The 12,464-nt window shown below is 41.2% G+C and overlaps 1 protein-coding gene across 3 annotated transcripts in view; it reads right to left on the reverse strand.

The window, feature by feature from the left end:
* Window positions 1-3,936, reverse strand: part of tmem94 (transmembrane protein 94) — a 32,674-nt gene extending 28,738 nt beyond the window's left edge. For 2 of the 3 annotated variants that reach the window (XM_047609105.1, XM_047609102.1), the window contains exons 1-2: window positions 3,613-3,772; window positions 397-790 (exon numbers count right to left, since the gene is read on the reverse strand). In XM_047609105.1, the coding sequence (XP_047465061.1) occupies window positions 397-420 (24 nt within the window). In that variant the 5' untranslated portion in view covers window positions 421-790; window positions 3,613-3,772. Of the gene's footprint in view, window positions 1-396; window positions 791-3,612; window positions 3,773-3,797 lie in introns of those variants that run through there. The other variant, XM_047609103.1, reaches the window with a different exon arrangement.
* Window positions 3,937-12,464: the final 8,528 nt, after the last annotated feature.

Below are 12,464 nucleotides of genomic sequence, written 5' to 3' on the forward strand. Positions count from 1 at the left end.
GTGTAATTCATGCTATTTTCGTTAGTTTGCTGATGTGATCCCATTTTGAATTTTTTCATTTGTCAGAATTTTTAAGACAAACTGTCTCGGTCTCCAAAGCCCTAAGTAGTTTACCATTGACGGCATAAAACAGAGCTACCTTTCTGGCAAAAATACCAAAGGTTTTATCAGTAACTAAGCAATAAATATACATTTCTGTTTACACATCTTGTTTATTTCACAGTAGCATGAAAAACTTTGGAAGAGCATGATCATATGGTAGGAGACATTGTAGCACAGCCAAGCAATCCCTAAGACCAGCCTAAGTCCCGAGTGCCCTATCTGTTCAGTAAACAACCTCTACCTCAAAAGCATTTAAGTAGCGTAGGCAGATGCTGAGCAAGCAACCAAACTCACCTGCTTCTTATCCCGCGGCTCCATGGCAACCACAACCACTCAGCATGCTCTATTCCTCAACCAGCCAATGCCGCCTGGCAGAGCCCAATCAGTGGCGTCCTGCAATGTCCAAATCTGGATACTGCACCTTTGAGGCTCTCGGACGGATCAGCCCCCCGCCTGTGGAAGCTGTAGGTCAGGTGGCTCGCACAGGGATGGAGGCAAATGGAGAAGGCAGGTGGGTGCAGCCTTGGTCCTCCACCTGGCAACACCTCCTGCCCAACCTCCTCTGCCAGTGTGACAGGAGGCACACCGACACCCTCAGGGAGCAGAGGAGAAAAGAACTCTGGGATATGTTGTTAATTGTTGCTGAGGTGCTGAAAGGCGATCCTTTTCATAACATTTATGTAGAGGCCTGCGGACAAATGACAAATAACACAAACCCATTAAAAAGCAAGTCTCACTTTAATGACTGTTTTGAATTAGCTTTAAGACTGTCATATTGCATGGTGCTGGGGGGGGGGGTTCAACGAGAGGACCAAGCGATAGCATAATAGCGCCACTGAAACGCAAACTGAGACCCTGAATCTACTGACACCAGGCCATCTCACTCTGACCACATAAGCAGCTTCCTCTGCCACAAAACACTGAACACCAGAGTCAGCACTCTCCATTGGCAAAGAGTTGACAGTGCTCAGCCAAACAGAGGAGAAAAGAGGGTGAAAGGGGGCACTGGATACAGAATTAGACTGTTCCAATAGTTCAAACCAAAAACCAGTCTTATTGCAGCACCAGACAAAGTGCAGGGAATGGCAGGAAGTCAAGCAGGACAAAAGGTATTCAAAGAGGTTGCAGATATATTGTATTGTACAATTTGAAATTTTGCAACTCCCCTATATCAATAGGCTGTTTTCTCACTAAGACATTTTGATTGAACACAACAGGTTGGCAGGAAGCCAGCACAAACAATAGTCGTACTCAGGCTAAGTTTACATGGACACGATCCCACTAATAATTAGAATAATAGCCACTTCATCAGAACTGCCTCATGTAACCACCCTAGTTGGAACGGACTACTCAACTGATCACACCCGATGGAAAGGAAGCTTAAACTGGATTAGGAGGGATGGTGAAGCCCACAGGAACAGCAACTATTTATATATACTATTGTTACAAAACAGAGGATAAATTTTATTGCCTGATAACCATTTAAATATTTCACACATCGACAAACATCAATCTGGTTAGAAGAAACACTTTTGTTCTGTGCACGTTTGCCCCACATGAGGTTAGGTTCTTTGACTAAACAAATTCAACCCTGTCAAGATGGTTGGAGCATGTAGACTCATATATCTTTGCCAGATCATTTAATTTAAGATCCACTTTAACAGTACAATTTTTAAGTGTAAAACCAGTCAGGTTGGAGAAATACTATCACGTATACGTAGATACTGAGATTACCTGTGTGATAGTTAGATTGTTAGCAATGCATGCTGCATCAGGAGTTGACTTCTATACCTTAGCTTGAGGGTTTTTTTGTGTTTTTTTTTTGTTTTTTTTGCCAGTCAGGTTAATTTTTGTTTCTACTTCCTGCTTCACTTTCAATAATGACTACTGAAACTTTTGCTGAACAGGAATCATAAAAAAACATAAATTCAAGATGGAGAAGCAGACATAAATACTAAAGTACCTCTGTACGCAAAAAGAATTCAATCAACAGTGGGAAGTAATATGAGTAGCTCAAAATTGCCGGTTGCATAATTGCTAAAATTGCCAAAGTTTAAACTACTCCCAATAGTAGCGGAGTTGCTGAATTTATGGACCATTACAGTGAAGCTAGTCTGATGGTTGTGGCTGGAAGCTGTTGTTAATAAAAGGATACGATGATCCTTTATTTTTTTCCCACAGCGGGGAAAGATGCCAACTGCTAGCATGGCAGCTGCATTCACAAGTTGTAAGCAGTTTGTTTCTGCACATATACACCTATAAAACAAACAATATACAACATTCTGCTCAGATATGAAGCTACCAGCCTGAGAGCACCATAGGCCCGGAAGCTGACTGGGTTTAAAGACATTAACTGGGCATGAAGACAAAGAAGAGCTGGACAATATCAAAGCCAAAGGCAACTATAGGTAAAGTCTCTGAAACCAATAACAATGTTAATTTTAAGCTTAACTGTTTCGAAAACTTCAAAGTTCCCCAAACTGAACTGCTATTAAATGGAATCAAATTGAGCCCCTGTGAAATGGAATTGAATCAGTTCAGGAGATCAGTAGCAACACTCGACTTTAATCCAGACCAAGCTCCCACCATAAAATGGGGAAGCTGTTTTGGCTTTCAGGCTTAGTTAGACTTAGACCTGTTTTTATTGTCATTGCGTGATAAACATGTCTTTACTTATTTATTATGTATTGTATTGTATATGCATTTATAGTTAGTTTGTAAGCCATGTCTATTGCAATCACACACCCTGGGTTTTTATTCTTTGTGTTACGTTTTTCTGCACATCGATATTTCGTTCTGTGACAGCATCCGTGATGTTCAGTACGAATGACAATCAAAACAAGTCTGTCAAAATCAAAACATGTCAAAATCTAGTTTTGACCATTGGTGAGGTGTCCATCACTCTGGCAACATATTGAAGGCTAAGTACAGATACAGGATGTAGCTACATTGTAAACTAGGATTTAATATTCTCGTAATTCCCATAACTAGAGAGCACAGACAAAAAATAACCCTAATAATCCTACTAATAATAAACTACTTTATTTCAGTTAGTCTTATTCTGGGGTACGACTGACTTTTAAGAAAATCGCCCACTCAAAGGTTAAAAAATCGTAATGACATGGCAGGGAAAGCGCTGACCTTCTGACACTGATCATGACCTTACATTTTGAACCTGTATTTAAGTCAACGCATTCATTCACCAGTAACACTATAGTAAACTAGCTTCAGAACAGTCAATCACCAAATTAGATTTTTTTTTTACTTATTTAGCGCCAGTGTGGCACGATATGTTCAGTCAGTACACATTCTGAATACAGTGCAATAAAAGAGAGACATTTTTTGACTGATACGCAGTGTGTTACTTGACAAAATCTGAAGCTTGGTGACATCGAAGCGGTCTAGTGTCACTTCCCGTAAGGGAAGACAAGAGATTTACATAACGTTTCTTGACAACTTTGACAATATAACACGCGTGCCAGTTGACAACGAGTTCCAGTTAGAGTTTACCTCTCTCTCTTTCTGTCTTCACTGAACAGCTAGCATCAGGGCCAGACGATCCCTTCCCCTTCTCTTCATGTCAAAGACAGACGCGAACACAACAGAGGCTTCGAAATAAACACACTTACTACACTGATACGACACGCGCTACGACGCCCCCCGTTTGCGTGCACGAATAGTTTGTAAGAACTCACGTTATATTACGTTGAAGATGCTGCTGATATCCCTTAAAATATAAATATATTCTTCTTCCAAATACAAATGTACTTCTGAATCTTCACCGTAGAGCAGCAGCCATGTTGGGGAGCGTCCTGCCTAGAGAAAGGAGGAGCGCGTTCTAATTGGACGGTCCAGGAGTATTCTGTCCTCTTATTGGCTGGCAAGATTGCGCACGAAACGCTATGGTTGTTTAGGTTTTATTTTGAAATAGGAAACCGCATACATTCAAATTACTATGTATGTACCTTATTTCTTAATATTTTCTTAATTTTCTTAATATTTTTTAATATTATTGTTTTTTCTTTTCGTATTTCTCTTTACTTGTTCAACTTCAGTTGTGTTTTAGATTCATTGTATTTGTACTGTTGTAATAGCTTATTGAGGAAGTTGTATGTACAATGTTTGTTACAAATAATTACTACAGTATCTTAATCATAATAATGCCATGCAGTAAACGTGTATTTGTATTAACGCTTTATCTAAAAATCTTTTTTATTAAACTTGATCTTCAATGGAAGTGAATAAATTGCACTGTGGAGCGGCACAGTGACTCGGTGGTTAGCACTGAAGGTCCGGGTTCGAGTCCGGCTCGGGTCTTTCTGGGTGGAGTTTGCATGTTCTCCCTGTGTCCGCGTGGGTTTTCTCTGGGTAACCCGGTTTCCTTCCACCTCCAAAGACATGTTCGTTAGGTTAGGTTAATTGGTGACCCTAAATTGACCCTAGGTGTGAGTGTGAGTGTGAATGGTTGTTTGTCTGTGTTAGCCCTGTGATAGACTGGTGACCTGTCCGGGATGTACCCTGCCTCTCGCCCAATGACAGCTGGGATAGGCTCCAGCAACCCCTGCGACCCTAGTGCAGGATTAAGCGGTATGGAAGATGAGATGAGATGAGATGAGATGAGATGAGATGAGATGAGATGTTCAATTCAGCGGCCACTTCTCACCATTATATTATTAATAATAACTTCCAGTTCGACATGACAACCCCTCTGAGTGACCACCAGAGGGAGCAACAGGCCATGAGATGACAGACTATGCTCCACTGACCAAAGTCCACATCAACAGGGAAGTGAAATACACGTCTTCACATGCTCTGGCAATGGAGGCCGTGCTTTGTAAAGAGACGCTGATGCATGTAGGCTGTAAATATCGTATTTAAATGCTTGAGGAAAATAGAGATTAAACAGTATGTATAGATGCAGGACAGCTGGAAAAGCTCGGAGAACTACAACAGTAGACGTGCCTATTCTATGGGTGCAACAGGTCATATGAAACATCTTCAAGAAAGTCCAGTTGCCTTTACTCAATGCCTTTTAGATTGAAATGTTAAATATACAAAACTTTTAATGTCAAGTTAAAATGTGTAGAATCTGAATCTAGAAACTCATAATATGAACTTTCCAGGTCACAGAGGTGCTTCACTCAGTAAAACATGATACACAGGATGTGATGTCCAAATGTAGTACATGAGTACAACATTTTACAAAGAGCTAAGAAAGACTGAGAATTTATTTATTGTTATTTCAATTGTTTGCGACAACAATCAGAGAAACACAGCTGATGCTCCAGAAGGAAGTCACCCAAAAGATAAGAGCAATCTTAAACGACCAGAACTGTCACATACAGAACGGCCTGTTTATTGCTGCAACCAATGTCCTGTTGTTCTGTTGTGGTCAACAGCTCAGATTAAACAGTCCTGGAACCAACCTGAGGACCAGCAGCACACACACTCCAGACCCAACCCCTGACCCTATAGACCTGATCCTGACTCTCTAGACCTGATCCTGACCCTAGTTCATCAGTGAGTTATTTATAGAATAGAATAGAATAGAATAGAATAGAATAGAATAGAATAGAATGCCCTTTATTGTCATTATACCGTGTACAATGAGATTGGAGAGCTTCTCCTTTTCAGTGCAATAAAAAAATAAAATAAAATCACAAGTAGTGCAAAGAAGGCATTATTTACAAGATATACAGCTGAAGTTAAAATACCAAAAAATATATAGAAAATGTATAAAATTATAAAATAAACCATATATTGTTTTTATTGCAGCAGTGGAATGAGTGTAGCAGCAATGGTAAATTGTAAATGGTGATGCTCTCAGAAAGAAACTGTTTTTCAGTCTGTGATCTGATACACTTGTAGCGCCTCTTAGAGGGCAACACCTCCAACAGCTGAGAATAATATTTAAGAGTAAAACAGTAGTAGTTATTAGCCTATATCAGATCAGAGGCAGACAGTTCACTGTTTACTACTTTAGTGTCTAAAAGATACAAGCCTACAATTTTGTCCACTTTGCAGGTAGCAACACGTTATTACTAAACTGACAGATGTGGGTGTTTCACTGTCTCATGTCAGTGTTTATTTCGGTCTGATCTGAAACACCACCAGGGCCTTGGTGAGACAAACTGGTTCCATCAAGAGCTCATAGACCACACGTGAAGTATATGAGACCCAGTGTGGTTGAACTGGAGGCTCCTTGTAAAAGTTGTCAGCTCATGTTAGTTAATAGAATAGAATAGAATAGAATAGAATAGAATAGAATAGAATAGAATAGAATGCCCTTTACTGTCATTATACAGTGTACAATGAGATTGGAGAGCTTCTCCTTTTCAGTGCAAAGAAAAAAAGAAATACACAAGTATTTACAAAATAGTGTAAAGAAGGTACTATTTATAAGATATACAACTAAAGTTAAAATACTAATACTAAAAAACTATTGAAATGTTCAAAACTTCAACGTTTGTTGCAGCAGTGGAAAAAGTGCAGCAGCAATAGTAAGGTGCAAGCGTGTAAACATGTATTGCACAAAGTTTTTACCACAGTCAGTTAAGACATTATAACAGTTAGAATCATCGTGGTTTCCAGTCATGGATTGCACATTATGCAGATTGTTGCATGTGAGAGTTCAGGGTGGGGATGGCTCTCAGAAAGAAACTGTTTTTCAGTTTGTTTGTCCATGCTCTGATACATCTGTAGCACTCCTACACAGCAACCACTCCAACAGCTGAAAACCGGGGTGTGACTTGTCCCTCATGATGTTGTGAGCTCTGCTGAGGCTCCGTGTGGTGTAGGTGTCCATTAGAGAGGGGAGCCAACAATCCTCTGGGCTGCCTTGACTGTCCTCTGAAGCCTCACTTTGCCCGCCTCGGCGCAGCTCCCTTACCGGGGCTAGGATTAGCATCAGGGCTAGGCTAACCGGTAGCATGTGGACACACTGTACGTCAGCAGGCCCTCTATGGAGGAGTGGTAGAAGGCCAGCAGCAGCCTACTGTCCATGTTGTTCTACCTGACGACTCTCCGCTGGGCCTTCTTGATGACAGCGGAGATATTGTCTGTCCAGGAGAGGTCGTGGAAGATCTGGATTCCCAGGACCCCAAAGTGTGGAGTCTCTCCACACAGTCAACGTTGATGTAGAGGGGGGGGCAGATCAGTTCTGTTCCTCCTGAAGTCCATGATGAGTTCCTTCATCTTTGTGGTGTTCAGGTCCAGGTTGTTTTCTGAGCACCAGGATGTTAGGCTCTGAACCTCCTCTCCGTAGGCTGCTTGTCTGCCTTTGGGATGAGTCAGACCTCAGTGGAGTCGATGATGTTGTTGCTGTGGGCCGGACGTCACTTCTGACCCATACCAACAGAGCTACGATGTTAAAATCTCTCTGATTTAAATGTGGTGAACACTTCTTCTCCAGCTCCACTAATCAGAGCTTCTGTTCTTTGACTGGTTACATTTAGAGGATTGATGTTCATTCAGGACAGAAGGCTGGTCGATCAAGAGGTGGAAGGTGGTAAATCAAAGGAGGGTAGCTCCATGGTATAATTCACAGTTGGGTAGTTCAAAGCAGACAGTTCGAAAGCTGGAAAGAATTTGGCATTCCACTAGTTCTGAAGAAGCTCATATAGCCTGGAAAGATAGTTTAACAACTTATACAAAAAACTCTCCGTAAGATTAGGACAGCGTATTATTCTTCATTAATAGAAGAAAACAAGAACAACCCCAGATTTCTTTTCAGTACTGTAGCCATGCTGACAAAGAGTCACAGCTCTGTTGAGCCATCTATTCCTTCAGACCTCAGCAGTAATGATTTCATGAGCTTCTTCACTGATAAAATTGTTGGCATTAGAGATAAAATTCATAGCACCCTTCCATCTGTCAAAGATGTAAGTAAAGTGGCATTAGAAACCTCTGTAGGACCTAGTCAGTATTTGGATTCTCTCTCCCTAATTGATCTTCCTGAACTCACTTCAGTTATTACAGCATCTAAACCATCAACTTGTCTTCTAGACCCCATCCCAACTAAGTTGCTCAAGGAGGTTTATCCATTAATTAATACCTCCATATTAAATCAGATAAACTTATCTTTATTAACAGGATATGTGCCCCAGTCTTTTAAAACTGCTGTAATTAAACCATTACTTAAAAAACCCACTCTTGACCCAGATGTTTTAGCCAACTATAGGCCAATTTCCAACCTTCCTTTTATCTCTAAAGTTTCGGAAAGGGTTGTTGTCAATCAGTTGCTTGATCATTTAAACAGGAATGGTTTGTTTGAAGAGTTTCAGTCAGGTTTTAGAGCTCATCATAGCACAGAAACAGCTCTGGTTAAAGTTACCAATGATCTCCTCATGGCTTCAGATAATGGACTTGTCTCTATAATTGTCCTGCTAGATCTCAGTGCTGCATTTGACACTATTGATCACAATATTCTACTACAGAGACTTGAAAGTGTGATCAAGATTACAGGAATTGCACTAGACTGGTTTGAATCATATCTGTCAGACAGATTCCAGTTTGTCCATGTAAACAACAACTCTTCTATATATACCAAAGTAAGCTATGGAGTTCTTCAGGGTTCTGTGCTAGGACCAATATTGTTCACATTATACATGCTTCCCTTAGGCTATATTATTAGAAAGCACGGCATAAACTTCCATTGCTACGCAGATGATACCCAGCTATATTTATCCATGAAACCAGATGAAACTAATCCGCTGGTTAACTCCATGCATGCCTTAAAGACATAAAGGCTTGGATGACCTGTAATTTTCTACTTTAAACTCAGACAAAACTGAAGTTATCGTATTTGGCTCTAAACATGTCAGAGATTCATTATCTAATCACCTGCTTTTGTTGGATGGCATTACCTTGGCCTCCAGTACTACTGTGAAAAACCTTGGTGTTATATTTGACTAGGATATGCCCTTTAATTCTCACATAAAGCAGGTGACCAGGACTGCTTTCTTTCACCTTCGTAGTATCATCAAAATTAGGAGCATCCTTTCTCAGAGTGATGTGGAAAAACTAGTTCATGCATTTGTGTCTTCCAGGCTGGATTATTGTAACTCGTTACTGTCTGGCTGTCCAAGTAGCTCTTTAAAAAGCCTCCAATTGATTCAAAACGCTGCAGCAAGAGCACTGACAGGAATTAGCAAGAGAGATCATATTACTCCAGTATTAGCTTCTCTTCATTGGGCCCCTTTAAAATCTAAAATTGAATTTAAAATCCTCCTCCTTACATACAAGGCCCTGAAAGGCCTAGCTCCATCATATATGAAAGACCTCATAGTACCATACTGTCCCAACAGATCACTACGATCTCTAAGTGCAGGTCTGCTTGTGGTTCCTAGAGTTTCTAAAAGTAGAATGGGAGGTAGAGCCTTCAGCTATCAGGCTCCTCTCCTATGGAACCAACTCCCAGTTTGGGTGCTTCCTTGCTTTCCTTTTTGAAAAAGCTTATAGCTAGGGCTGGACTTAACCATCCCTTAGTTATGCTGCTATAGGCCTAGGCTGCATGAAGGCGATACACTGAGGACATGTCCTCTCCTCTTTCTACTCTGGCTCCTGTCCTCTAATATCTTATCATTTTATTTTCTATCTCTTATAATTTACTAACCACTGTGTCTTACTCTCTCCCCTCCGCTCCCCTCCCCCTCCATCATCTTGTGAGGGTCTCTGGTTTGAAGGGCTGAATATCTGACCTGTGGAGTTCTAAGCTACATTTGCTGCCGTGGCCTCATCAACCAGCCCAGTCTTCATGGTCTGGAGTGCTGTGTATCAGACCTGTGGAGCTCCATAAACTGCATCTGTCCCAGTCATCATGGCCTCCTCCAGTTGTCCACTCCTACCCAGATGAACAATTCACCAACCTGCCCATAATTCCTATTATACTCCCAAACTGTCACAGATCATCAGCTATGTGTTATATTACTAGATCCTACATGTTTCCTTCCGCTTGATGTATGTATCTATGACAGAAGTTTGTTTATCTTGTTTCTCCTGCTCTTCTTTTCTCTCTATCTTCTCTGTTTCTACCCGGCTGGCCTTCGGCAGATGGGTCCCTCCATATGAGCTGGGTTCTGCTCAAGGTTTCTTCCTGTTAAAAGGGAGTTTTTCCTTGCCACCATCGCCCTCAGGCTTGCTCTGGAGGTTGCAGGCTGGTTTTTGTGAAGCGTCTTGAGACGATTTGTATTGTTACTGGCGCTATATAAATAAAACTGAATTGAATTGAATTGAATAGATTCACTGAATCTGACCACAGCTGAATAAGATTAGAGGGATTCCTCCACCTTTCATTCATTGTTAGTCTGCTTCAGTCTTAGCTGATCTTATTGTGACAAAGGAACAGAAATTCTTTTTCAATTATTTCAGTCTTTTTAAATTATGGATTATATAGAATTGGTCCAGACGGTCACATGGTCTCATAGCTACTGGACACTCGATCCCCCAAGGGATTGAATAAAGTATTATTCTATTCTATTCTATTCTATTCTATTCTATTCTATTCTATTCTATAAAATAAAATAAAATAAAATAAAATAAAATAAAATAAAATAAAATAAAGATGTTAAAGAGAGGACAAGCTGATTGAAGTGTGGTAATAAAATACGCTACATTAATTGCAACTTATTATTGGTGTTAAATTAGAAAGACCACTTTCAATCATGTCTTTGTCTAAAACAGAAAGTACTCCTTTTAGAAAACTGAAAGTCACTCAAATCTGCTGGGCTGAAGCAAACAGGATAAACTTTAAACTGTGAAGCAATGTTGAATTATAAATACACAAATAAAAGAACCAGGGCGGCACAGCAGCTCGGCGGTTTGCGCTGAGGCCTCCTGGTCCTGGTTCAAATCCAACTCGGGTCTTTCTGGGTGGAGTTTGCATGCTCCCCCTGTGTCTGCATGACACCGTGAGATGCTCGTTAGCCTGTTAGTCCTGGTTCGTAGCCTGATTCTAGTCTCCTCCTCTTTGTGTTGATACAGCAGAGAACTGATACACAGTGAAGTCAACAAGAGACATGCAAACTACTTCTACCTTGCCACAGGGTTGAGTCTTTTATTAGATGGAGTGACTCTCATTAAAATCCAGTTCACATGCAAATTAAACACAGGATGGTGTTTTCTGCTAGAGGTATAAAGAGAACATTTATGCCTGCATGATCAACATCTGGAGGAAATATCTGGTGACTCAGAGCAGACACCTGGAGCAGCAGCTCTGAGCCTAATGTGTAATCATTTGTTTCTTTTTCACCTGCTTCACCAACTATTAGGACTTCAGACCACGTCTGTGCTAAACAGCGAGAGACCTGATGTCTCCATACATGCGCAACATCCTGTTTGTCTTCTCTCGCGTTTTCTCAGTTTGCAACATGACAGCACTGTGCTACACTGACATCAGAGAAAGAGCAGCCTGTATTAGCTGATTATCAGAATTGAGTAGCTGAAATGGCTACATCTCTTGATCAACCCTCGGCCATAAGCTTCAGGGGAATCTGACATGGAAAGATCACTGGAGTCCTTCACTTCTCAGAGTGTCTCTGACCCTTCCTCTGAACCGTTCCTCTGACAATGTGGATCCTGACCATCCTAACAGTGAGTGGACAGCAAAGAATGTACAAGTCTGGGTTGTTGGCTCCATCTCATGTAGAGAGCCTGCGCTGCTTTCAGCACCACCAGCTTGATGCCATGGACCACAACATCTGCTTGAATGTAGCACAATGTCTCAGCATGAGATGGATGGATCAGATTTGTCCGTTCTTTTCTGTCCACTCACTGTCCCACTCGTGTTCAATCCAGAGGACAACATCTCTGTGGATGGGAGAGACAGCTGGTACCTTCAGAGGCCCCTACAAGTTGAGACAGTATGTCCCAAGCAAGCCAGCGAAGTACAGGCTAAAAATAAGTTTCTCTAAAACACACACATGTACATTACACACTGTTTCCAGCTCATATGTTCTGTTGTGTCACAGTTTGTACAATAAATATTCTGGTGAAGCAAGTTTCTGATGGTTTTACCCACAGAGTTTTCCTATTTAAACTTTAACTTCCCACTAGTCTCTCAGAACTGAAGAAGCTACTCAGATGAGTGGCAAAATGTCTTCAAGAAAATTCTACCAGTCCAGTTGCCTTTATTCAATGCCTTTTGGATTACCATGACATGGACGAATGGCAACAGCTGGCAGTTCGTCCGTGTTGTTTGTGAGAAAGCGAACATTCCCCATGATGATCACAGGAACGGCAGGCTTGTATCTTCTCTTTTTGGCTGTCACCTTTTCACCTGTTTGGTGGTTCACCTGTAACCACGGCATCTCCTCCTTAACTCCTCCGGGATTACAGCCCTGGCTCTGGGCGGAACTACAGGTTTG

Source organism: Mugil cephalus, chromosome 16, assembly GCF_022458985.1.
Source record: "Mugil cephalus isolate CIBA_MC_2020 chromosome 16, CIBA_Mcephalus_1.1, whole genome shotgun sequence".
Taxonomy (NCBI): Eukaryota; Metazoa; Chordata; class Actinopteri; order Mugiliformes; family Mugilidae; genus Mugil; species Mugil cephalus.